Raw genomic sequence first — 24,418 nt, forward strand, 5'->3', positions numbered from 1 at the left:
ACTGCGCATGAATAATTTTCCTCGTACAAAAATACAGTTGATTACTTGCTGTAAAATTAGCATGAACTGTTTTCCACAATGTGATATATATATATATATATAAAGAGTCAGGTTTGGAAGATTTGATCAAATACAACCATCTGGAATAACTCAGAATCAATTAGAAATTTGGTAGCTCCAATTGCCAAATCCGAAAAATTAAAACAAAGCTAGATTCACAAGTTCAATGTCAGGGTCACATTTAATTTCAAAACTTATCAAATAAATTCATACAAATGTTAAGAATGGATAGTGGTAGTAAATGCACTTGGTACAAATTCATCAAGGGGGAGCAAAAACAGTCATTGTTGGGTGACGCTTACAGACAGGAGGAAAGACAATTCGCTGCTCATGTACTGCTGAAAAGCACGTTGGCAATCATTTTACTTGTGCTCCTACCCTGCTGCTCGTTAGTCAGAAGTCTGTGATCTGGCGTTTTTTTTTCTTTTTAGCAAATTTGGATTCCCTTCGTCCGTCTCTCTGTGTGCTTGTGGTTAAGACCAGGAGAGAAGACACAACACATGCGTTTCAGTCAGACAACAACGTGTCTCATCACCTTCTGATTTTGTCAAACCTGTGTTGTGTTACAAAAACTCCACTTAAACAACATGGTTTGATTCTAAAACTGCAATGCATCAACTCTGGGGTTAAATTGTCTCCATAACAAATAAAAACAGCTCATCCAATCATGGACCTTGAATTAAATTGTAAAAGAAAGGTTTTCCTTTAACTTATTTTTGATTCACAGAGTTGTTTCTAACATCACAGGCCAAAGACCTAGAACAACTGGTGTTGAACATTCTGGACCTTCAAACTGGGATAAAAGCTCCTGGCACCTCAAGCCCCTCGTAGCTCACTTGAGTAATTCTTCATTCAGTACGTTTCACCAGTTAGCAGTGTTACAGTGCACAGACAAGGTGGGCAGCGTTTTGTTTCTGATGCAGATATGACTCTGAACCTGAGATCTGTCTGAAAGAAGGGTGCCAAGTCTTGAACCTCCTGAAACGAGAGTGTGCGCTAAATCTACTCTAAGCACACCAACATCTCAGGGCTGTCACCCAGTTAAAACAAAAACTGGGCTGTGTGCGTCATAATGAGGCCACTAAAATTCTTAAATCCACTAAAATACAAAACTCCAGACATCCTCAAAATATTGGCTGCAAAAATGACTTTACTGCAGTTTTAATGTTATTCTTAAAACCAGCATTTGCAACTTCTCCGCATTTAACATTGAAACAAATGAACTGGACTGAAAGGGTGAACAGTGACCCCACCTTTTTGTGCAACAACAACAAAAATACACAGGTAGGTAGGTAACTCTCTCCCCTTTTGAAAATTAGATCAGGGTAAAATGATTAAAAAGAAAAAAAAAAACATCTGTACAGTACTTTTTAACAAAGTCATGAAATTACAGGATTTCTGGCTAACGCAGTCCTGTGTGTGTGAGACGTGTGTGTGTGTTTTGTGTGTGCCTTGGCCAAACTGACTCCATGGCTTTTGTAGGTTTGAGTCCTGCTCCTCTGGATCTAAGCCTCATTACTGATGAGTTTTCATCCTGGTACATTTTGTCATGTGACCTCCCTCTCAACATTTGGTTTAATTCTTCTATGTTGCCTAGATCCCTCTATCTCCGACAAAAGTGAACAGTTCTGTGGCAGAGCGGCACACACTGCTTCAGCCAGTCAAGCTTTCTATAACTATGACGGCTAGTCCTGCTAGACTGACTGGCTTTCTGAACAGGTGGCTGGTTGTGTTCTGGCTTCCTCTGTCTCTGGAGCTCATTGGTTCAGGGTCAAGAAGGACGAAAGGGAGTTCAAATGAGGACACGTGAGGGTTGCTGTAGTACTGCAGCTTCCTTTCTACTGTTGCTATAGCAACAGAGAAGAGTTGGGAACCGCCTTGTCACCGTTACTTCTACCGCAGCCTCTCTGGTCAGTATGTAGGAAGGTGTATGAGGAGGATAAAGTTGTTCAGGAGAAGGTCAGAACAGGGAGAGCAGGAGACAGTTAGGACAGAGAGGAGGGATGAGTTCGCAAAGGATCAATGAGTTTCTCCTCAGGAGGCAGAAAGGACATGTTGGGGACTCTTAGAGGAGGCGGTTTGTAAAAAAGAAGAGGTAAAATCAACAGACTGAAGGAACAGACTCATTTGCCTTTCTTTCCAAAAAGAGAAGCTCTCCATCTCCCTGCACTGAGGGAGAAAAGAGGAGCAGAGATCTGGAGGAACTGGGTGAGGTGGGAGCTCGTCTTTGCCCGTCTCCTCAGTGAGACTGACAGGTGGCACAGGCAGGCCAAGGACCAATGAGACGACCAGAGGAGGGAGGATGGGAGGGACTCAGTGTCCGTCCACTACGACCAAACAGAGGACAATTAGCCTTAAGAACTCAGACGGGGTCGCTTCCTTGGAGACTGCTCTTCCTCCTCCTCGTCTTCTTCCTCTTCATCCTCATCGTCGGGGTAGTCCACCAAACCAACCAGAGCAGTCTACGACAAACAAGAAGAGAAACAAAGATTGTCAAAAATGCATACAAAGGACAAGCAAGGCAAAATTAAAAATTCAAATGTGTCAGTTTGTCATTACCTTCACTACTGGTGTAGCAGGAAGAGCAACTGTTTTGACAGAGGAAGTTGAACTGTTGTTTGGAGTGGCGGCTGGTGAGGCAGGTGGGATTACAGCAGCTTTCCCGTTATTGTTGGCACCATTAGCTCCGTTGGCAGCTCCTGCAGTAACACAGACCGTCAGTATCAAACTTAAAGGGCTGTTGTAATCTGGGGAAAAGCTATACATTTGACAATACTGGAGCAGCTTACCTTTTTTGGCTTCCATGTACTTGCCGTAGCTGTCAGTGAAGTCATCCTCCATTCGGCTCTTCTCCACGGCCTCTCCATCATCATCGTCGTCGTCATCATTGAACCACAACTCCTCATCCTCGTCCAATGACCTTGCATCTCTGCGATACCTACAGGGGAAATTTTACTTCATTACACTTTATCTAAATGAAAGGTGATGAAAAAAAATCATGTATGTGGGAGAATTAGGTATATAGAAAGAGGCATAACATCTCCAAGATAAAGAACACTGCCATGATATGACCTTTAGCTCCTATCAGTCTACTAACCTGTTTAGTCTCTGACTCTGCCTGTCTTTTTCCTGCTCGTACCGCCCTTTAAGGCCCTTGAAAGTCTGGACGTACTCAATGGGTTCAAGTGCTTTGTAGAAGTTATCCACAATGTGAGCTATAAGAGACTTGACATCCTCCTGGGAAGAGAAAACGGTAAAAATCGCAAACTACATACCTTCAGTGCCACATGCATATTTTTCACCGGGGTAAATTTTGTATTTGCATACCACTTTAATGAACTCAAAGAGCTCTATGATGGCTGAGTTGAGGAGGTTGTATCGGGTGCCGTTGTCCAGCAGGGCATTGATGACAGGTTCAAACAGGTTCCCTTTGATGATGTAGCGGTTGTAATACTCATCCTTCAGACCGATGATTCTGCGCATGAAACGCAGGGCACCTTGGACAAAAACAGACAACTTAATAACAAATTAAGCCTCTTGCTTTCGAGCATGGATGCATATAGCAGCAACCCACAGCTCATGTAAGGGTAAAAAACATGACTGAAAACACAGCGGAAAGGTGTGTGTGTAAACCATTTGTGTGTATGGGAACTTACAAAGAGCAAGAAAGGTGTGTTTTGAATTCATAAGAACCAGCACTCTCCTGAGCAGGTCTTTGTTCATGATGTAGGTCTTGATGTGATAGGTGTGGTGCTCCACACAGAAGGTCAGGAGCTCCAGGATCAGTGCCAGCAGCTGAGCTGTCTGGAAGTTGTCTACACAAAATAAAACCATGCAAATAAGCAATGCAACATTTCCAAAATTCACATTCAGCAGCAGAGTATATCAAAACGCAAGCCTGATCATTTTCACTTATTCAATTTAGGGCGCACTCGCACTGTCCCCGGGGTTTAGGGTACTTGCCCTCCCCTCCCTCCCTCTCCCCCCGCTTGCTTGCGTCTTGTCCGACTGTTTTTGAATATTTTCATCCGACCGAATCTGCAGTAAACATTACACCTCCGCATCACACCAACATGAACCTTTCGCCGCCATTGTTGTTGTTGTTAAATGTCCACGCATGGTCCGTCCTTCCATTTTCTATGTCCGAACAGGCGCACATAAATGACGTCAGAACCACAGTAGGCCTTGTGCTCGTACATGTGCAAACGTGCTCTACAAAAGCCCACCTCTCCAGACGGGCCTGAACGGCCAGCTGGCCGCAGCTATGAGCGGAGCTTGTGCACTCATACTGGTCAAACGCACTAGGCTTTAGCCGAAAAACCTGTTTTGGCCCGGTGCGGAAGGACAGTGTGCCCTTAAAGCATGTAGGTAATCCTAGAATATATGGTTTTATCTTACAAGTTATTAAAGCCACTATGAAGAGGTAACTGGTCTTTTCTGGTGGGTTCAAGTAAAAGAAACAAGACTAAATCTAAACTAAACTGTAATGTTACAATGCCCCGAGACATGACTAATTTCCAGTAAACTCTGACATGAATAGGTTTTTCACTGTTTGGTGGTTCATGCTTGGTGATGAATTACATAACACCCACCTGGACAAACCGGGTTGATCTTAGTTGATCCCTCCTGCAGATCTGAAAGGCCATGACATGGAATAAATCAGTCACATTCTCTGTTTATCTTACAATCTGAAACACACTAGTTCAGTTTATGCGAGGCCTCTGTCCTCAGCTCACCTTTTGAGTTTTTGTCATGTGCAGTGTTGGCCAGCAGAGGAGCAGTAAGGACATGCATGCAGTACTTGTAGAAGAAACTCAGAAATTCTGTCTTCTCTGTTTTCTAAAAGGAAACATATGACAAGAAGATTTAGTAAGTGCCATTGATGTTTAAGTGTCGGACAACGCAACCGGGGTTTGCAGTGTACCAGCGGGCAGCAGCGTGTCTATATTTCATTTTGGGAAATATAATGCAAAATCTGACCCTTGCCATCACTATGAAATTTAGTGCCTGTCACCATTAAAGGTCTTGTGTGTGTTGATTCTGCTTACATTGGTTGAAGCCAGCATGTTTTCAGGGTCGATGAGCGTCCTGAGTAGACCCATGAGCTGGACAGCCCCTCCCAACTCTGGGTCAGAGTCACAAATCATCTGCTTGATCACAACATTTATCAGCAAAACATCCTGTAAATGAAATAAAACACATAATAGAAGTTATAGTTGTGTTGTGTATTCCGATTAAAAGATGAATTCAACAAAAAAAACTTTGCATGACACAGTAAAGCAACCCTAGCCCTACTAAATAAAATTTATTTCAAAGAAAGATTGTGGATTCCCTGAACTATACAGGCTCCCCTCCTTTAAGTATAGAAGTCAATTAAAAGCGGCCTTGTCGATACGTAGATCAACTGCAGCCAATGCATAGTTTCTCTGCCAGTTGTAGGTCTCTTGTCCATCCCCTCTACCCTATTGTACATCTCAGATAGAGTAGGGCAAAGTGCTCACAGTCACACAGGCTTAAAAAAAAACCTTGTTTAGAACACAATGCATCAATTGCTAAGTACTCAAGAGGAGCACTGCTCTGACAGCCTGTTTAGATACTTACGTCATCCGTCTGCTGTGGTTCCTGCATTACAAACTCTCTGACCATGGAGGGGCTGAATTCCACCAGGTAAGAGAAGATGTCTGTAGCTGCTGCCCTCACCTGCAGGTCATCCATTCCCTGAACAGGAGAAAGAGAAAAGCTCAAGATCAGAACAAAGAAATATTTCCTAAACAATAAATAACAGAGAAACAGTTTGTTTACAGCAACTTAAGACACGCAGAACATACCATGACTATTTCAAGAGCAGGTAAAATGCCCAGATTTGCCAGAGTTTTGAAGAAAGCATCCCTGTTTTGAGGCTGCAACGTTTGTGAAAAAGCACAGAATTCCTTGACAAAGTTCACCTGGGGAGTCGAGAGAAAAGAACAAAGGTAATGGTTATTCAGTGTTGGACCAATTGAAGCCAACAGTTAAATTAACAAAAACACTATTCCCAAGCATTGTTTCATTTGTGATATTGTACAGCAGAATGATCATTTCCAGTCACAAACTTAGCCATCTTCAAAGGATACTTTTCAACAGCGGAATCAAAAAAAACTGCATGGACCAATAGAATGAAACATCTCCTATTTCTCTCTCAATGAGAGCCTATACTGTTAAATGTATACTGTTGCAAAAGTTGTTAAATTACAAACCAATAGACAAAGAGCTAAATAACGTCAACATCATTATGGAAAACCCTGCAGTAAATATTTAAGCCTTGTGAAAGAAATGGCATTACAGACCACAGAATGAATCAATATAACAAGAACAGTAATACTGAGCACATTTCATTCTTACAGCAAAGTAAGCTAAGAACTTACAAGCTCTCTCCTTTTACTGTCCTCTGTGGCTTCATCTGTGAGCTGTGCAAAGACCTCTGTTAGGAACTTCTCGTCCTCCTGTGGCACATGAAAAACAGGTTTAATAAATTGAGATACCGAGACATTAAAGGCTAAAACACTTCCACGGCAAAAAAAAAAGAAAAATACAAAACAGAATCGTGGATAATTTGCATCAGTCAAGTTTTGCTACAACATTAAAAAAACAATGTTTCTTATATACAATAACTGGATGGATGAACAGAAGACAAGAAAATGAATGGACTGTAAGGTACTGTTCACATCATGAAAATAATGTAGGATATCTCAAACTTCCACATTGAAATCTACTTACAAGCAACACAATTGGACCTCAACTCATTTGTTTAATTACCTTACAAAATGTTTTCTCCCATACTCCATATGCAATGTTTGATGACAGCATGTAGAGGTAGATCATCACAATCCGTATCCATTTCAATCAATGGAAATTCAGTTGTTTATTCATTATTATTTATTTAAGTGTGTTATGTTATTTTATGTTATCGTCTGGAACCATGGCTTGTTGATACTATGCCTTAACAAAATAATACAAGTCACCTGGTTTCAATCCTTACCTGCAACATACTGACAATCTCCACCTTGTTGAAGAAGATGAAGGAGGTGAGTGTGGACAGGAAGTTCTCCTCAAAAACGGATGGCGTAGGCAAGATGATGTCCTGGATGTACTGCACTCTGTAGGTCTGGTGGATCTTCTGCCGCAGCTCAGAGTCCGTGATAGGAATCACCTCCTTAAACTTTGCTGTCTTGGTCAAGAATTCCCGGTGCCGTTTAGGCTGAACCAGCGCTGGGTCATATTCAAGGCAGCCCACCACATCCATGATACAGTCATCAGAGAACATCACCTCGAAGAGGGCCGCTTTATTGAGAAACAAGACACCCCGAACAATCTCGTAGAGGTGATGTAGGCCTTCCCTGTTGTCCAGGTCCTCACATACTCTGAAGAGACCCAGGAGTTTCTTGATGTAGCCCTCACTCATCAGGGCCAGGGCTAGTTTTTCTCTCCGAATGGGCGAGGACAGGACAGAGGTAACCAGGTCAGCAATCTCCTCCAGTCGACTTAGCTCGCAAGGAGGGAGTTCCACCAGATGGCTCGTTTCTGGAATCTCCTCGAAACGTTCCTCCTCTGACTCATCAATGGGGTCCTGGGTGATGTCCAGGGCAGGGTCCTTGCCTTGAACCTGGAAAAGAAATAGTTGGAAATTGCAGAAACTGGGAAATTGCAGCTTGTTACATACTCTGCAGCAAACAAATGTTTTAAAAGACTAGGAAACTTGGAAAACTGAGTTGATTTTACCTGGCAAATCTTCTCCCATATCTCATCACAGCCCGCCTTTTCCTGGAAACTTAGGGCAAGGTCGTAATTATCTGCTTCTGACCAGACAATCAGTGTGTCCTGGAAGGAGGAGAAAAAAAATGTCAAACTGCATAAAAAGAAATGTTTATCATATTCCCCGGACACATTCAAATATGGTTGCATGCGCTTACACACAAAATGGTCACATTCTTAAAACATGTCAAAAAGAGTGAGACCTCACATATTAGCAACACACCTACAAGCCCTTTAATGCCTTTTTACGTCCTTTAAAATGATGAATGAGATTATTTTATCTACAAACGGCAAGACAAACATTTGGATCAGATCTTAATTTCACACCATGTGGCAGGTTTCTGTTTCAAATTAATTTCATGGCACTGTCTGCAAAAATGATGAACAATAAAAGCTGGTGTTTATACTGAGAATATGAGCTGTGTATTACTTATTTCCAGGATTACGATTAGACCAGATACTGAATCCCTGTCATCTACACCGCATAATTGTAGAGCGACATTATTTGTCCAGCCACAAATCTCAATGTTGAAATTATTACATTTTCACACAGATGGTATTTGATGTGTGTGGTTTATTGTGTTGAGTTGCAGAGTATGTGAACTGTACATGAACTGATTTCCTGCACAAATTAAGTTCCTAACAGATACATTAAGTTCACTGAATTAAAATGTGAAAATACTGATTTGTGCATGCTTTTTGTATCTGATCCAACCTCAAGATAATCCATTCTTACCTGTTGTTTCTGATATGCAGTGTTTGGGCTTATCTTGGACTCCAATAGAAGAGATCCTACAACAAAACAAACAAACAAACGAAAAAAAAGAGTTGGGTAACTTCTGAGCTAATGATCTCAACAGAGATCACCATATAACACGTAACAACATTCTTGAAGGTTAAGATCAATTAATCTGCCTGGCAAGAGAGCATTTTAGACAATGCGAAATGCTAGCTTTAGATCAAACAATGTTGCAAAAGTCAAAACGAACAAAAGCACGGCTTATTATCGCCAGTGTCTTTCAGTGTTGTTGTTTAAGGGCGGGGCGATTTGTGCTTGGACCCATTATAGTTTACTATCTCCCTAAGCAATAACAAGTCTGTACATTAAGACTATAGACTATGCAGGCCCCTCATGCTACCGATATCACGTCGCCTGCTGCTAAACTAACCAGCTATTCAATAAATGATTTGCCTTTTTACCTAAGGGATAGTGTTTATACAACTGTTAGAAACCACTAACTGCAACAAATGTAAAGCAGCAACCCCAACAGCAAGGTATAACCACGTATAAAAGTTACATAGTGACACATTGAAGCATTCTTGTCTGAACAACCAGAAGTGAGCGTGCTAATGCTAATAGCCAATGTGACGTCAATGTGGCTATGCTAACTGGTGAACTTACCGTCTGATTCGGCCCGAACTAATAATGATTCAACAAATGTGGACGAAACGTGTCCGGTGCCCCGATCGTCCCACTGCCGGTCTTCGTTTAACGTATATACTTTCACTCGCCGCCGAGTGTCCGACATGGTTGTACCGAGTCGGAGCTAGCAGGCTGCTAACAAGCTACCACCTCACCCCCGTCTGGTGTCTTCTACCCTCGACCTGTTAACTTTGTTTCCACCCGCATGTTATAAAAACATGCACGTCTAAAGTAACGCTCACAACAGTAGTACACTTTATCAGTAGCTATTTCATAAACATGTTACCCTCACGGTATGAAATGACTCAACAGGAGGGCCTATTGTCAAACAGTAAAAATTCACAGAGAACACAACAACTCTAACGGCCTTCTTGCTAACGTCCACAGACCGCCATCTTGTAATCCGATCTTGTGTTCTTTTTTCTTCCTCGACGTCAATCAAGCGGCGCTAACTGCCGCGGGGGCTCCTCCCCCCGAGCGACGTCAGCGACGGAAGCTTAGAGCGCCGCCTATAGGCAGGGAAAGTAATAGCAGCTCAGATGTATACCATAGACTACTGTACAGTACTGTATATATACTGTATATACAGTAGTCTGTGATGTAGACCGGGGGCATTCAACGTTATTAAGCCAAGGACCCCTCAGCTGAAAGAGAGATGGAGCAGGGACCCCCTACTACAAATATTTGATTCAATTGAGCAGCACATTAAACTGCTTGGGTGGTTTAAAGCTTATGCACACATTTATGGTGCATACAATACTAAGATATTACATCATCATTAACATATTCATATATTTATACATCATATGTTAAAGGTTGATTATGTAGAATCTTCATTAAAAGCTACAGTGAAGAAAATAAGTATTTGAACACTCTGCTATTTTGCAAGTTCTCCCACTTAGAAATCATGGAGGGGTCTGAAATTTTCATGGTAGGTCCATTTCCACTGTGTGAGAGATAATCTAAAAAGGAAAACCCAGAAATCACAATATATGATTTTCTAACAATTTATTTGTGTGATACAGCTGAAAATAAGTATTTGAACACCTGTCTATCAGCTAGAATTTTGACCTTCAAAGACCTGTTAGTCCGCCTTTAAAAGTCCTCCTCCACTCCACTGTATTATCCTGAATCAGATGCACCTTTGTGAGGTCGTTAGCTGCATAAAGACACCTGTCCACCCCATACAATCAGTAAGACCCAAACATTCAGCATGGCTAAGAGCAAAGAGCTGTCCAAAGACACCAGAGACAAAATTGTACAACTCCACAAGGCTGGAAAGGGCTACGGAGAAATTGCCAAGCAGCTTGGTGAAAAAAGGTCCACTGTTGGAGCAATCATTAGAAAATGGAAGAAGCTAAACATGACGGTCAATCTCAATCAGAGTGGAGCCCCATGCAAGATATCACCTCGTGGGATCTCAATGATGCTAAGAAAGGTGAGGAATCAGCCCAGAACTACACAGCAGGACTTGGTCAATGACCATCATGGTTTGAAATCATGCATGGCACGGAAGGTTCCCCTGCTTAAACCAGCACATGTTAAGGCCCGTCTTAAGTTTGCCAATGACCATTTGGATGATCCAGAGGAGTCATGGGAGAAAGTTTTGTGGTCAGATGAGACCAAAATTGACCTTTTTGGTCATAATTCCACTAAGCGTGTTTGGAGGAAGAAGAATGATGCGTACCATCCCAAGAACACCATCCCTACTGTGAAGCATGGGGGTGGTAGCATCATGCTTTGGGGGTGTTTTTCTGCTCATGGGACAGGACGACTGTACTGTATTAAGGAGAGGATGACTGCAGCCATGTATTGTGAGATTTTGGGGAACAACCTCTTTCCCTCAGTCAGATCATTGAAGATGAGTCGTGGCTGGATCTTCCAACATGACAATGACCCAAAGCACACAGCCAGGAAAACCAAGGAGTGGCTTCGTAAGAAGCATATCAAGGTTCTGGAGTGGCCTAGCCAGTCTCCAGACCTAAATCCAATTGAAAATCTTTGGAGGGAGCTGAAACTCCGTGTTTCTCAGCGACAGCCCAGAAACCTGACTGATCTAGAGAAGATCTGTGTGGAGGAGTGGGCCAAAATCCCTCCTGCAGTCTGTACAAACCTGGTGAAGAACTACAGGAAACGTTTGACCTCTGTAATTGCAAACAAAGGCTACTCTACCAAATATTAACGTTGGTGTTCAAATACTTATTTTCAGCTGTATCACACGAATAAATTGTTAGAAAATCATAGATTGTGGTTTCTGGGTTTTTCTTTTTAGATTATCTCTCACACAGTGGAAATTGACCTACCATGAAAATTTTCAGACCCCTCCATGATTTCTAAGTGGGAGAACTTGCAAAATAGCAGAGTGTTCAAATACTTATTTTCTTCACTGTATTTAATAATAATAATTATAATACAGCCACTTGCCGTTTTGAGGGGTACAGAATAAAAGTCTCGCTTTTCCAAAAAAAAAAAAAAATTTAGTCTGACTTGATATTTACATATTTTTTTTAGGGTTTGACAATGACTTTCTGTCACGTTCTGTTTACATTGTAACAGCCAATAGCGTTGGGCATTGCTGGATGCCAGGGTTGTCTGTTGTTGGGTGCAGCTACTGTAGGCTGGCACTGGGTGAAATGGAGTTTGCCAATCCTGCAGCTGCTTATTTGTCCCAGCAGCTGAGTGACCAGAGACGGGCAAAAACCAGAGTCAATATAGGCCAAGCATTCACTTGATTCACTAAGATAAAGGAGTTCAGTGGCATTAAAACGCACGCCCAAATGGCTACGTTTCTCCTTGATCGGTAAGTTAACTTTCGTGTTTATGTAGCTGTAACGGCTATTGCTAACTGTCAGTCAAACTCCTCTGCAATACTTTTTTTTATGGTGTGATTTGCCGGAGTGGACGGGTTCAATTAGGCTCAAACAGACTCCGGTCTCCTGTAGGCTACTGGGCCGAGTCTGACCAACCTGGAAACCTGAGTGGTGGAATTCTTTTTTGTTGTTCCAACTACAATCTTAAGACACTACATGACGGTGTTCTGCTCATTCTCCATATTCACCCTTAAATGTTAAACATACATTATGAAGGCACATTGAATCATTCAACTCAGTAATATCTGTGCATGGCTACCTTGCCTACAAGCCAGTTAGTCTATTGTAGGTTGTAAAAATGGATTATTTACTTTTTAGGAAAGATTATCAAACAATTTGGCCCTGCTGTAACTCTGATTAACACATAGGGGAGTTAACATCTATTAACATAAAGAGAAGATAGAAACATTTTCAATAAAAATGTGAATATATATATTTAAAAATATGCAAAATACATCTATTATGTATTTGTCACTAAGCTATACAGTGTTTGAAGTTATAAGGATGGGGTGTGCAAAATATATATAGACCATCCCAGTATGAAGTTTAGTGTCCAGTGTCCTGGATACACACCAGATGCCAGCTGTGGCCGTACATTAGCTATATGTGGCTATGCATCCAAATAACCAAATTATTTTAAATGGTTAAAACAGGAAAAAAAGAAGGTATTCTTTTATAAACTGGACCAGTAAGCAAGACAGGCACACAGATTATTTCAAAACCAGCTCAGTTTATTAGAACTAATACTGAGCATCCCGCGTCCTCCAACCACAAAAAACACTCCATGCTACAGTAAGTACTGTACTTTCCCTGCCCAAAGGGGGACAGTCTTTATACAACAGATAAAGCTCCAGGCAGCATTGGACGGTAAAGGGGACTCCTTCTGTTCTCTGAATTATTCAGAAAAAGTTCACAACATATGGGAAGAGTATGCATTAACAGAGTTTGCATAATCGTATTAAAATTGTTTCAATTGTCACCCCAGGAAGAGTCCATCTTAATTTGGTGAATATTTCTGCTACACGGTTAGGGTTGAGAGTTATAAATATAACTACAAAGGCCAAATCATTCCGTTTGTATTTAATATCACATAATTCACCATCAGGGCACATGGTATTTTCCAATTGCCTGAACAAATGAATTACAGTGGCAATGTATAAAGTCAGCATTTTGATTTGAGTTTACAAAGCAACCAGTAATTGCTCTACTTACCGATGACTCACATGTGCTGTAAATGCAACCTAACATTAAGGGGACATTTAAAAAAAACGGTACACTTCTCTAACTTTGCCATCTCTGTCCATATCTTGATCCTGGCAACTTGGGGGAGACACTGCCACAGTAGACCCCAAATATGGAGGTCTCATACCACAAGAGGCAGTATTATCACACATATGAATAAGAGAGATGTGAGATTGCACTGTCTCTGTTGGATGAAAGCTGCTAGATGACTGCTGGGGGGGCTGAAAGAAAAGACCTCTTACTGCTAGATGGCTGTGACAAGACACCACAAAAGGGGATACTTTACAATAAAACGTGAAAATGTGCGCATGTCTTCTTATCAGTTTGTGCATATCCACTGAAGCACAATGTCAGCAGGAACCTGTCCTCGGTGAGCTGCAGTTCTCTCCAGTGCACTTGAATCACTTCCATACCCAGTAAGGTAAACCTCTCTTTGTACAGCACTGGGTTCCGTTTGTGTCTCTCGGTTTAGTAGATTTCTCAACAGAACTGTTCTGTAGCAACAAAGCCAAACGTTAGCCTGTTGTGTTGGTTTGTCACATATCAGTGCTGGTCGTGTTGCTGTTGCTCGAACCCATGGTGATGCTCTGTTTCTCACTTAGTGTCTTGACGACTGTTGCAGCGGGAGACTGGAGCACCTTCCGTGAAAGTCTCATTCTGCCGTCTGTTGGGTCCCGGCCGAAGTACTTGACCTGTAAGCAAGTCCAGGGAGAGACAATGAGCCCAGGATGTAAACACAGGAGGCTAATTTTGACAACACAGTCAGTAGTTACTGACACGTACCTGTATCTGCTGTCCCACGTCTAATCCCAACGCACTTGGATGTTTGATCTAGAAGATTAAGATACAAAGAAATTACCATTCAGTAGCGTTTTCCTCACTCGCAGAAACATAGACACAACAGTATGCAGAGACACATTCACTGACCCGTTTGTGGTCCAGTTGTGAGTTGTGCAGAAGGACAGCACTCATGTTGGGATAAAGTTTCACCATCACACCGATGTCCCTGAAACAGAGCAGGAAAAGGCTTCAGGGGCAGTTTGAACACTAACCGTTTGATTTTTATTGAGATCATGAATAAAATTATCCTATATAACATGTTTAAACTGCGTGTTAATGACTGGCATCAAACACTGCTTTACCGTAAATATTGCTATGTAATTGGTTTACCTCATCTCAGTGATGGTGGCAGTATAGATAGCCCCAAACTCCAGCTGCTGTTCTTGCTGCAACACAAAACAGAAACACACATGTATGTTCAAGCACATACGAATTTACACACACACACTCATGTTCAAATCAATGTTAAGACTCTTTTTCATCATGGACAGTGCTATGCTGTGGTAAGTACTTTTTTATGGGTCTTAGGTTTTTCTCTTAAATGCACAGTGTTTAAAATGGTGGAGACTCACATCATCTTTGCAGATGTCACCGATGAAAGCTTGGGCTTCATTCATGGCTCCTGGTGTTGGAGCGAACACAGAGAAAGTCTCCTCGTCCACCTGACTTATCGTCACACCTCGAGAAGAAACACCAAATTACAGTTTCAACATTATGTCAAGGAGTCTGCATCATGCAGTAGTATGGGAAAAGAAAACAGATGCTTGGTTAATACTGTACTTCATTCACAACAATGTCATCTTCCTGTTTTTTTAAATTCCGTTAAATATCGATTTGACCTAACTAGTTACCTGTTTCAGCTTGTAGCCTGCGAAGGTTATAACCCCCTGGACCAACAAAGCGTGCTCGCTTTGAAACGGGCACTCGGACGTTTTCTGAAAAGACAGAATAGAACTTGCACACATTAGTCTCAAATACACAGTGAAATGTGCCAAACATTGCGTGGAAGAGCAGTGTTTATGTTAAATGAATGTTTTGACCTATCATTAGGCCCTGCAGTGGAGATCAGGCTGTGCAGTCGTAAATCTAATGGGCATGATAGGCAATACCATTCCCTGGCCCTGACCTTATGTACCTCTAAGCTGCCTTTAACTCCTACTTTCACACGAGCAAATTCAATTCAACAACCACACTCTATGACTCATTTATTGTGATTTACAGAGACCCAACAATTCCTCCATGAGCAAACAGCAACTCAGGTTAAACTGCTATGGTTGGTCTCTCCGGCTTGGTTGGCAGTATCATCTTAATGGCCAGTAGTCCAGCTATCATCCCTACTTCTCTAACTTAACTAACAGATAGTTCCTAGTTATGTCTGGTAAACATTTCACACCAGTGTCTGACCAAGTCCAAGCATCTCCCTCTTCCTGTATGATGTGCAAACACAAATTTATGTTCAAACGAAAAACTTACCAACAACAGGTCCATTCTCTTTCCTCGTCTCTCTGGGTTTTGCTATAGATTTGTTCATGATGCCCAAGATTTCTCTCTTTGCCACTGGAACATAATAATATTGAAACAAACGTCATCAAAATATGCACACACTTTATTCTTTGGTGTGAAATACTCAGTTTCACTGCCATTTGAGCTTACCTGTGGCCTGCTGGATAGCCTCCATGACCACCTTCAGGGGCAAACCTGGGATCTTCACGTCCGCCTGGAGGTGAAACAAATGAGTGTAAAATATGGACCAAAGGACAAAACATAAAGTTGCATTAAGAGCGTATTTTGGCAGTAACTATGAGTTATCAGAGACAGTACCTGTAAAGCAGTGATGCCCTTGTTTGTTCCTGCCAGTTTGAAGTCCATGTCTCCAAGGTAATCCTCTATTCCCTGTGTAGAAAACAATAATTGCCTCATATTCAACATCTCCAAAATGATCATGCGGGGGCATTGGTTATAACTTTTTTGAAGACACGTATTGGTTAGCTAGATTTCTTTCTTCTCCTGGGTAGATAGAAATGGTTGACCACACATTGTATGTACCAGAATATCAGTGAGTAATCTGTAGTCTTGGATCTCAGTAGGTTTCTCTGGGTTGGCCTTGGAGATGAGGCCGACTGCAACACCTGCCACAGCAGAAGAGATGGGCACACCTGGGAGACAGAGATTTTGATGAATTAGTTACATGTTATCACACAATTGCACTTTACTTAATAGAAATACTGACGCAAAAGCCAATCAAGAGATCCTATCACTATCCTATCATCTATCCATCTTTAATTTGTCTTATGATGAAACATAAATGTGTTTTGCATTGTTGAGTTCCAGGGTGTGTTGAGTATTTGTAAAATGGATAGTAGCTTCGTAACTGGAACACACTAATACCCTGATAATGTAAATAAACAGTAATTATTAAATGAACAGATAAAATGTGCTCCACTGTAGTACCTGCATCCATTAGAGCAAGGCTGCCTCCACATGCTGAAGCCATTGAGGAGGATCCTGAGAGGAGATTTAACAAAAAAAAAGGTGTAAATAAGGAGAGGAAGAAGAAAAAGATGAATTCAGACAATGATGTAAAACTGTGTTACCACTCTGACCGTTTGACTCCAGCACCTCAGCAGTGACACGGATAGTGAAAGGGAAGTCTTTAGGAATGACAGGTCTCAGAGCTTTCTCAGCCAGGGCCCCTGGGAATACACAAGCACACAGACATTAACCAAGACAAACACATACACATACACACAGTCTTTGTCCAGTAGATTCTTGATGGAAATGCGTAGTTAGCGGTCACTGAATACAAGAAGAAGATGTCAATTTGAACACAAACCGTGTCCGAGCTCTCTTCTGTTGGTGCCTCCCATCTTTCCAGTTTCATTGGTTGCATATGGAGGGAACTGAAATTAAAGGCGAGGCGGATTTTAAGTTCACCTTGAAAACTAAAAGATACAGAATCATACTCGTATTGTATATACGTACATAATCAAACATTATAATCTACATGACTTTAATGAAGAGGATTTTACTCACCTCATAATGAAGCATGAAATTTTTAGATTTGATGCCACTGCAGAAAGAAATGGAATGGAAAACCTGGTTAAAAAGTCGTTTATATACTTTTATTTGAGTCTTTAAGTAATTTAGGGTGCCTTTCGGGTGATACCCTGTGTGCCATGACATTCAGATATAGATATGTAATGTTCCTGAGACCACTATCTGTCTTGATTATGTTGTTTCATGTGTGAAAATGGGTGATAACTGTACCTCAAAGCTGTGGTGATAATATCTGCTTTGATAATGGATTCCAGGGAATCAAACGTGACACTGCACAGCACCTATATGAAAAAGGAAGAAGATGAGGACTGAGCTTTAACTTTAAAAGACTAGAGCGGCTGTTTCTTAGTAAAACATCAGTTTTCTATCTGTTCCATCAAATTTAGGTACAAGGGTATTTCTCCTTCAACAAAATGTATATTTTAGAATGGAGCTTCCTGCTCTGTACCTACCTGTGTTTGACCTCTCTGGAATAGAGCCGAGCCATGCAGCGGTTTAAAGAGGTCGACATCACAGGAAATGTTCCTTAAAGCGGTCAACTCCCTCCCATCACATCTACAGCACGTACAATTTAGAAAATCCAGTTACAAAGGAACATTATGTCATGAGAAAAAACATAAATTTTACCATGTACAGCGCTTACCTCTTGTACTCATTGAGCACTAAATTGCGGAAGATTTCTTTGCTCACAGTGTTGAAGGATTCAATCACTTCAAAGTGCTCAGCCTCAGGGAATCTTTCTAAACAAGGAGGACATCGATTGACAAAACTAAAATTAGATACACAGGCCCAGCTGAATTGAAATGTAATCACATGATCGTATGAAGGGGTTCCAACAGTATATGAAACAGCTAACTTGAATTCTTTCCATGCAACATAGACACTGAAAATGATGTACCTTTTAGGCCTTCTTCAGTTTCTAGTCGGACTTTATTGATGGCTTCATCTCTGGAAATCTTAAACGAGATCAGGATGAGATTATTACTATAACTGATCAAGAATTAAGATACATAAACTTGGTCATATCACAGAGAAGAGAAACTTCAGTGATTCTAGCGGCTTTAGATTACTTAAAGAAATAAAACTGAATACACTCTAAGACAATGTTTACACTTGGTTTTAAAATGCATCTTTGGCGATCGAATCACAAGTGCTAAATATTAAAAAACAACCACAAAGACACATTGTGATCCGTTCTGGGAAATATTTGACAGCATGTCTTTTGTAGTGAAAGCGCTAATGCGTCCTGATGCATTCCCGACACGGACGTGACTGGAAAATACATCATCAATTCAACTAATGCTCAATAACTTGTGCATGACCGCCCATCCTTTTGTCTTAAGGAAGGAGATCTGTTGTTGTGCTCTGCTGACAGTAATATCCCCGGCTGTACCCACACTACTGCTAACGTACATGGTGAGAGTGTTTTCAGCTCACCAAAATGCATTTAAAACCATAAACAGGGACTAACATGGGTTCAAAATGACCACATAAGATGATAAGACAAAGCTAACACACACACACACACATTGAGCCAACACCTGGGCAACAAGCGTCAGACCTTATCAAGAGTGTAATCAGTGAATACAGCATAGATCTCCTTGGAGGCCACTCTGCAAAGAAGAAAAGAAAAAACAAGACATTAACCTTTAAAACAATGAGGACTACTTTTGTCACTCAATTTGGGAAATAAAGCTCACTTGACCAAGGTCAGAATCATTAAATTGGGAAAAATCCAGAATTTGGTTTTGTTTTAGCCTGGAAATGATATCTAAATACAGTCCTGGTGCTAATTCACTCCATCGCTGTGGAACAACGTAAAAACAGTGCAATCACTGGTCTTACTGCCGAACGTATTCCACCATGTCAGCCGGGACGGAGAAGATCTTGACCGGGGTGCGCTTGGTGACCTTCTGTTCTCGTGCCAGCTGCTGGATGGCATGTATGATCTGCTGGGTGTGTTTGATTCCCACCTTCACTGCGTGGCAAAAGTCCTGCTGCAGAATGTTCTCTGCTGACGCCTCAATCATCACTGGCAGACACAGAGTCACATTAAAAAAGAGATGCATGATGCTGCCATCAGATAGACAGAAGAGAGCATTGTTTGATAGTATTATTACATTAACATAACATTTTAAGTTGTTGCAATCTAAAGGGGGTATTCCATCTCATCAACACTTCTTTAATAATTTGCATAGTGTACATGATTATTACATTGCCTACAGGTTTTATTACATTTTTAACCTATTTAGATTCAGTGGAACATTTATAAAGTTTGACATATTACTACATTGTCCATCACATTTACTGCTATATATGCATCAGGTATATGTGTTAGGCTGCTGGGCATGACAACTACACTTTGGAACTGATTTATAAGCAGTTAGTTCATAGCATTATGACGTGTTTGTGTGAAAGAATGAATACTAAATGAACTACTTGTGTTATTGCCAGTCCAATAAACATCCAAGCTTCTGATGGAAGTTTTATCTTGTTTGCCAACTCACCCACTTGACTGCTGGGGGCTCCAGCCACAATCAGGTTCAGACTGCTGGAAGACATTTCTGCCCTTGTGGGGTTAATCAGCAACTCTCCGTCTACCAAGCCCACCCGCACAGCACCTGGAAAAATACAAATTGCACAAATAGACCCAAGATAGATTGAAATAAAGTATAATAATAATAATATGGAATTTAAATTGAACATGTGAAAACTAAGATTTAAAGTTGTTCGCCGTAAGATTTTATTTTAAGTTACTATCTATCAAATAGTGAGTTGGTGATTGCAATGGTGATTGATCATATGACCCACTAATGAATGCACTTCTACTTACCTTTTTACAGAGTATTCCAATATCGGTGTATGTGGCGAAATTCGCAGGCTAGATGTAAATAAGCCGTCACTACGAGCGGTTATGCTGCATTCACTTGTAATAAGAAATCCCAACTTCTGAGTCAGGCTTGTAACGTGTGTGTGTGTGTGTGTGTGTGTGTGTTTATGGATTTAAGAGGATAACATATAGGGGACGGATCAGAAGTAGAGAGGTTAATGTGTTTCAATAAAGTTTACAAAAGAGTAAAAAAATTAAAAAGAAATAGTCAAAACACAAAGTGACCGTGAACGTGACGAGATGGAGGCTCTGAACGAACAGGCTCTTCCGCAATAACATCTTACTGCCTAAGAGGCTGCGAGAAACAAGATCTCAATTCTTATGGAGTACAACTTTAAGGCCAATAAATTAAATATGGTAAGAGGCCTAAATCTGCTGTGGGTTCCTCACCTATGGGTCCATCCCAGGGGATGTCAGACAGGGCCAGAGCAGCGGAAGCTTTAACAAAAGAAGATATAGTTTTATCTAAGGATCGGGAAAGAAAACTATGCTCTGTGGGAAACATAAATAGCTGAGATTTAACTCACCTGCATTAATAGCCAGCACATCTGGATCATTGACACCATCAACTGCCAGCAGGTTACAAAGGATCTTCAGGAGACATAAACGGACACATACATACAAAAAGTTGGGAGGCAGATACACATTAATATCATCTTTGTGCAAAAAGCAAAAGAGGGCAAAACTATCAAAGCATAATGGTGAGAACAATTTCAAACTGAACTGACCTGAGTATCATAAAAGTAACCAGCAGGGAAAAGTGGTCTTATACACCTGTCTGAGCAACAGAAACATGAGGAACGTTTAGTCAAAGCACTCAAGTCAGAGTACACACAAACACAGAAGTGCTACATCAAAAGGTATGCATATAACACGGCACATTCTCATCAGCTCACCTATGAGTCTGCTGGTGAGGATCTCATTGTCAGTGACGCCCAGCTCTCGTCTCAAATGGTTAGTGGGGATGCGACCTGCAGCGGCGGCTTTCTGTCTGTAGTCCACCTGTCAATCAAAATGGACATCGTCCTTGTCGTCTGACTCATAAGGTAGTCTTTCTAGTTTCTAGTTCTGGGGCAATAAGTCGCAAACATCTGGTGCTGACAGACTGGATAACACTTAGTACTTAATGATTTTTCTACCCAATCCATTTACATTACATAATAGATACAACAAGATATTACAAGACAAGACAGAATGAACATGAAGACATAATCACAGTCTAAAAACGAAGACAGGTTGGGTATTTTTACAGTAATGTTAGCGTTAACATACCACAAGAGGCATGAACTGAGACGGAGAAGGTCTGGTTTTGCTCACAGCGGTCACCATCACAGAGGTGTCTCCCAGCTTCAAAAACAGAGAGAGGTTACAAAGGAATATATATTGGGGAATTAGACAGTGAAGTGCCACACATGTTCTTCGTCTGAATAAAAGGGGGCTAACTGGTCCCATATTAATGCAGTGGAGCAGAAGTATAAAATAGCATTAAAGGGAAATATTCAAGTGTAGTTCAAGTATGACCAAACTGTAGTTAGGTAGACTACAGTATTTGAGTGAATGCACTTCATCACTGCTGTGATGTGTAAATGAATAAACTTAATTCATCCACACAGGGGAAATTCTATTTTTCCACACATATGGTGTAGAAAAATATAAAGTTGGCGTAGAATAAAAAATAAAACTAGGCACAGTGCAGATTAGAGAACATCAATTATTATCAATTATCTAGTAAGGATGCCCTCTGGGCGCCTCCCTATGGAGGTGTTCCAGGCAAGTCCAGCTGGGAGGAGGCCTCGGGGAAGACCCAGGACCAGGTGAAGAGATTAGATCTCCACACTGGCCTGGGAACGCCTCGGGATCCCCCAGTTAGAGCTGGTTAATGTGGCCCAGGAAAGGGAAGTTTGGGCTCCCATGCTAAAGCTGCTGCCCCCGCGACCCGACCCCAGATAAGCGGTTGAAGATGAGATGAAATGAATTATAATAAAAACAAACAATAAGAGATAATAGATACAACTACACACAACCAGTCATATATATACAGACATTTCCAATATACATATAGCACAGGAATATGGATATGAATATCCTGTCTATTATACCTGTTGACATGTTTTTGTTCTGTACCTGTACTACAGCAGATCCATCAGCAAATCTGGCAAACCTCCCTGAAGAGATCTCAAGCTTCCTACAAAAAAACAAGACCCCGACAAAACATCAAAATGTCTCAAAACCCCCTTTTATATTTACATAAGAGTCAATACATGCAGCAAGGTGACATATTTGTGTTCTGGATACCAACACATCCAAGTTGTGTGTTCTGGGTCTGGCTGAGAGAACCACTTTGATAATGGGTACACAAACAATTGCTCAAAAATCAAATGTTGCATGTTAAGAGTTATTGGAAGAGAAATAAAGCCGGTAAAGTCAACTCACTTCTCCCCAAGGTCCACTGCCAGTCTTCGAGGATTTGAATGGCCGCTGTAAACACTCTGGTGACGGGCATGAAGGCGGGCGAACGAGTGCCCCAGTCGGAGCAGAAACCTCATATCTGAAGAAACTCGATATCAAAACAGAGAAAAGTATCTGGGTAACATTCAGTTCAGGTGTGCGCGACGGGCGCTTCCATGTCAGAACACATGTACGGAATTACGTCATTCAGACGCGCCTTCTGATTGGACCGGCCGAGGTGAGTGTGTAACATAAAAAGGAGTCCGTACCTTCCGACGCACAATCACAACAATTCCGCTTTAGCTTTCTTTAAAAAGGGGCATTTGAGTCCCGGTTTTTCCTAGCCCACTTAAATTCTCTTTTTTTAAAGCAGTTTGGATGCAGTATTTTATTTAATTTGAGTTTTTACCGTTAAACTGTGGTGTTTGTGAATTCTTATGCATCTTCCTATGATACAAATAACTGACACCTGCGAGAATTATCATACATTTAACCCTTTACATTTACACCAGGCTCCATACCGAACAAGTAGCCTAATTTTTAAATGTATACATTTTTATTACTCAACCCTAACACTCAGAAAATGAGAGAGAAAAATAAAGAAAAAATATATTTTAAAGAATGAAATAAAAAGATTTTAAAACGATAAAATAATAATAATGATGATGATAATAATAATAATAATAATAAAGAAAAAAAAGCAGAAACATGCACATAGGTGTTCACACGTGTACACACACCTCCACCCCCAAAGAGGGGTGTCATACCTATACTGTATACAAACACATATCCACACATAAAAACACATTTAAGTGTACCAAACCGTTCACTCATGCATGTGGAAAATGTCTCAACTTTTATACCCATTGTACCTCACTCCAACTCAACAAAGATACGCTTTTAGCCTAATTATCATAGGCTTATAGATTACTGCAGGTCTATCTCTTAAATGGAAAAATACATTTTTTTTAAATGTCACTAAGTACAGGCAATCTAAATCAACCTTTTAAAACAATGTATATGTATCTGGAAGTCGACAGGCGGGAGAAGGTAGCAGCAGTCATGTGCAATTTCAAATCCTTACCGCTAGGTGTCAGGATTGCTTCACAAAGATAATCTTTCAGAGTGTAAGAAGGTTTATAGCCTAAATAAACACATCAACCACCTCCCTTTTATCCTACATACACCCCTGTTAACTGTATTGGCTATAGTTTAGAAATTAAGTTAATTTTTGAATTATTTGTGCTGCTACGCCCATTAGTTTGATCATCTCCTGCCAACTTTTCAGACACACGTATATGAAACATCCAGGGCCTTTTAGTTTACAGCAAGGCAGAAAAAATGGTGCCAGTGGATCCAACTGTTGTTAACTGGGAAATCTTTCTGGAAAAAATGAACTCTGTGCGCTTCAGACAGCCATTCGCTCGACTGTCAGTACATCAGACTGTCAGTAAATCAGTGACCTTGCATGAGGATCAGACGGGGAGTCCAGAGGTTAGCCTACCAGCCAAACAACCCTCCAGTCAGTCACTGAGCCAACTCACACAGTGGGGCTGCTGCAGTTGTTATGGCAACAGATGAGTGTTAACAGCATCTCCAACACTCTCTGGATTACTTTCACACATGCACACACTCACACACGCGCAAACACATGCACACACTCCAGTTAATTGCAGGATTTCACACAAGCATCACACACTGAAAAACACAGGCCCATTATTACCAAGGGTTCTTTCATGTTATCTTGTTTCCATGGCTCCGGGACACATTGCAATCTCGTTATTACCAAGCAGAGCC

The 24,418-nt window shown here is 41.1% G+C and overlaps 2 protein-coding genes across 2 annotated transcripts; both read right to left on the reverse strand.

Moving 5' to 3' along the window:
- Window positions 1-236: 236 nt before the first annotated feature.
- ppp4r3b (protein phosphatase 4, regulatory subunit 3B) lies at window positions 237-9,659 on the reverse strand. Its single transcript, XM_083923348.1, has 16 exons — window positions 9,254-9,659; window positions 8,588-8,643; window positions 7,819-7,917; window positions 7,079-7,702; window positions 6,465-6,542; window positions 5,889-6,005; window positions 5,662-5,778; window positions 5,109-5,240; window positions 4,797-4,899; window positions 4,653-4,694; window positions 3,717-3,875; window positions 3,388-3,557; window positions 3,158-3,297; window positions 2,850-2,998; window positions 2,620-2,759; window positions 237-2,522 (listed from the first exon to the last, which is right to left on the reverse strand). The coding sequence occupies exons 1-16, from the start codon at window positions 9,378-9,380 to the stop codon at window positions 2,415-2,417; spliced, it is 2,361 nt and encodes a 786-aa protein (XP_083779474.1). The 5' UTR covers window positions 9,381-9,659; the 3' UTR covers window positions 237-2,414.
- A 3,372-nt stretch (window positions 9,660-13,031) lies between these two features.
- Window positions 13,032-22,719, reverse strand: pnpt1 (polyribonucleotide nucleotidyltransferase 1; the record flags this gene model as incomplete). The annotated part of the gene is made up of 28 exons (XM_083922377.1): window positions 13,032-14,078; window positions 14,170-14,217; window positions 14,314-14,392; window positions 14,557-14,612; window positions 14,799-14,905; window positions 15,078-15,161; window positions 15,700-15,783; window positions 15,880-15,943; window positions 16,048-16,119; window positions 16,273-16,382; window positions 16,678-16,731; window positions 16,830-16,919; window positions 17,060-17,126; window positions 17,260-17,296; window positions 17,494-17,564; window positions 17,736-17,838; window positions 17,927-18,023; window positions 18,182-18,239; window positions 18,845-18,896; window positions 19,129-19,315; window positions 19,791-19,904; window positions 20,564-20,611; window positions 20,701-20,764; window positions 20,902-20,951; window positions 21,070-21,175; window positions 21,446-21,520; window positions 22,298-22,358; window positions 22,607-22,719. 28 exons carry the CDS (start codon window positions 22,717-22,719, stop codon window positions 13,923-13,925), a joined length of 2,307 nt encoding a protein of 768 aa, XP_083778503.1. The 3' UTR covers window positions 13,032-13,922.
- Between the last annotated feature and the right edge of the window lie 1,699 nt (window positions 22,720-24,418).

This window comes from Echiichthys vipera (assembly GCF_963691815.1).
Source record: "Echiichthys vipera genome assembly, chromosome: 11".
NCBI lineage: Eukaryota > Metazoa > Chordata > Actinopteri > Perciformes > Trachinidae > Echiichthys > Echiichthys vipera.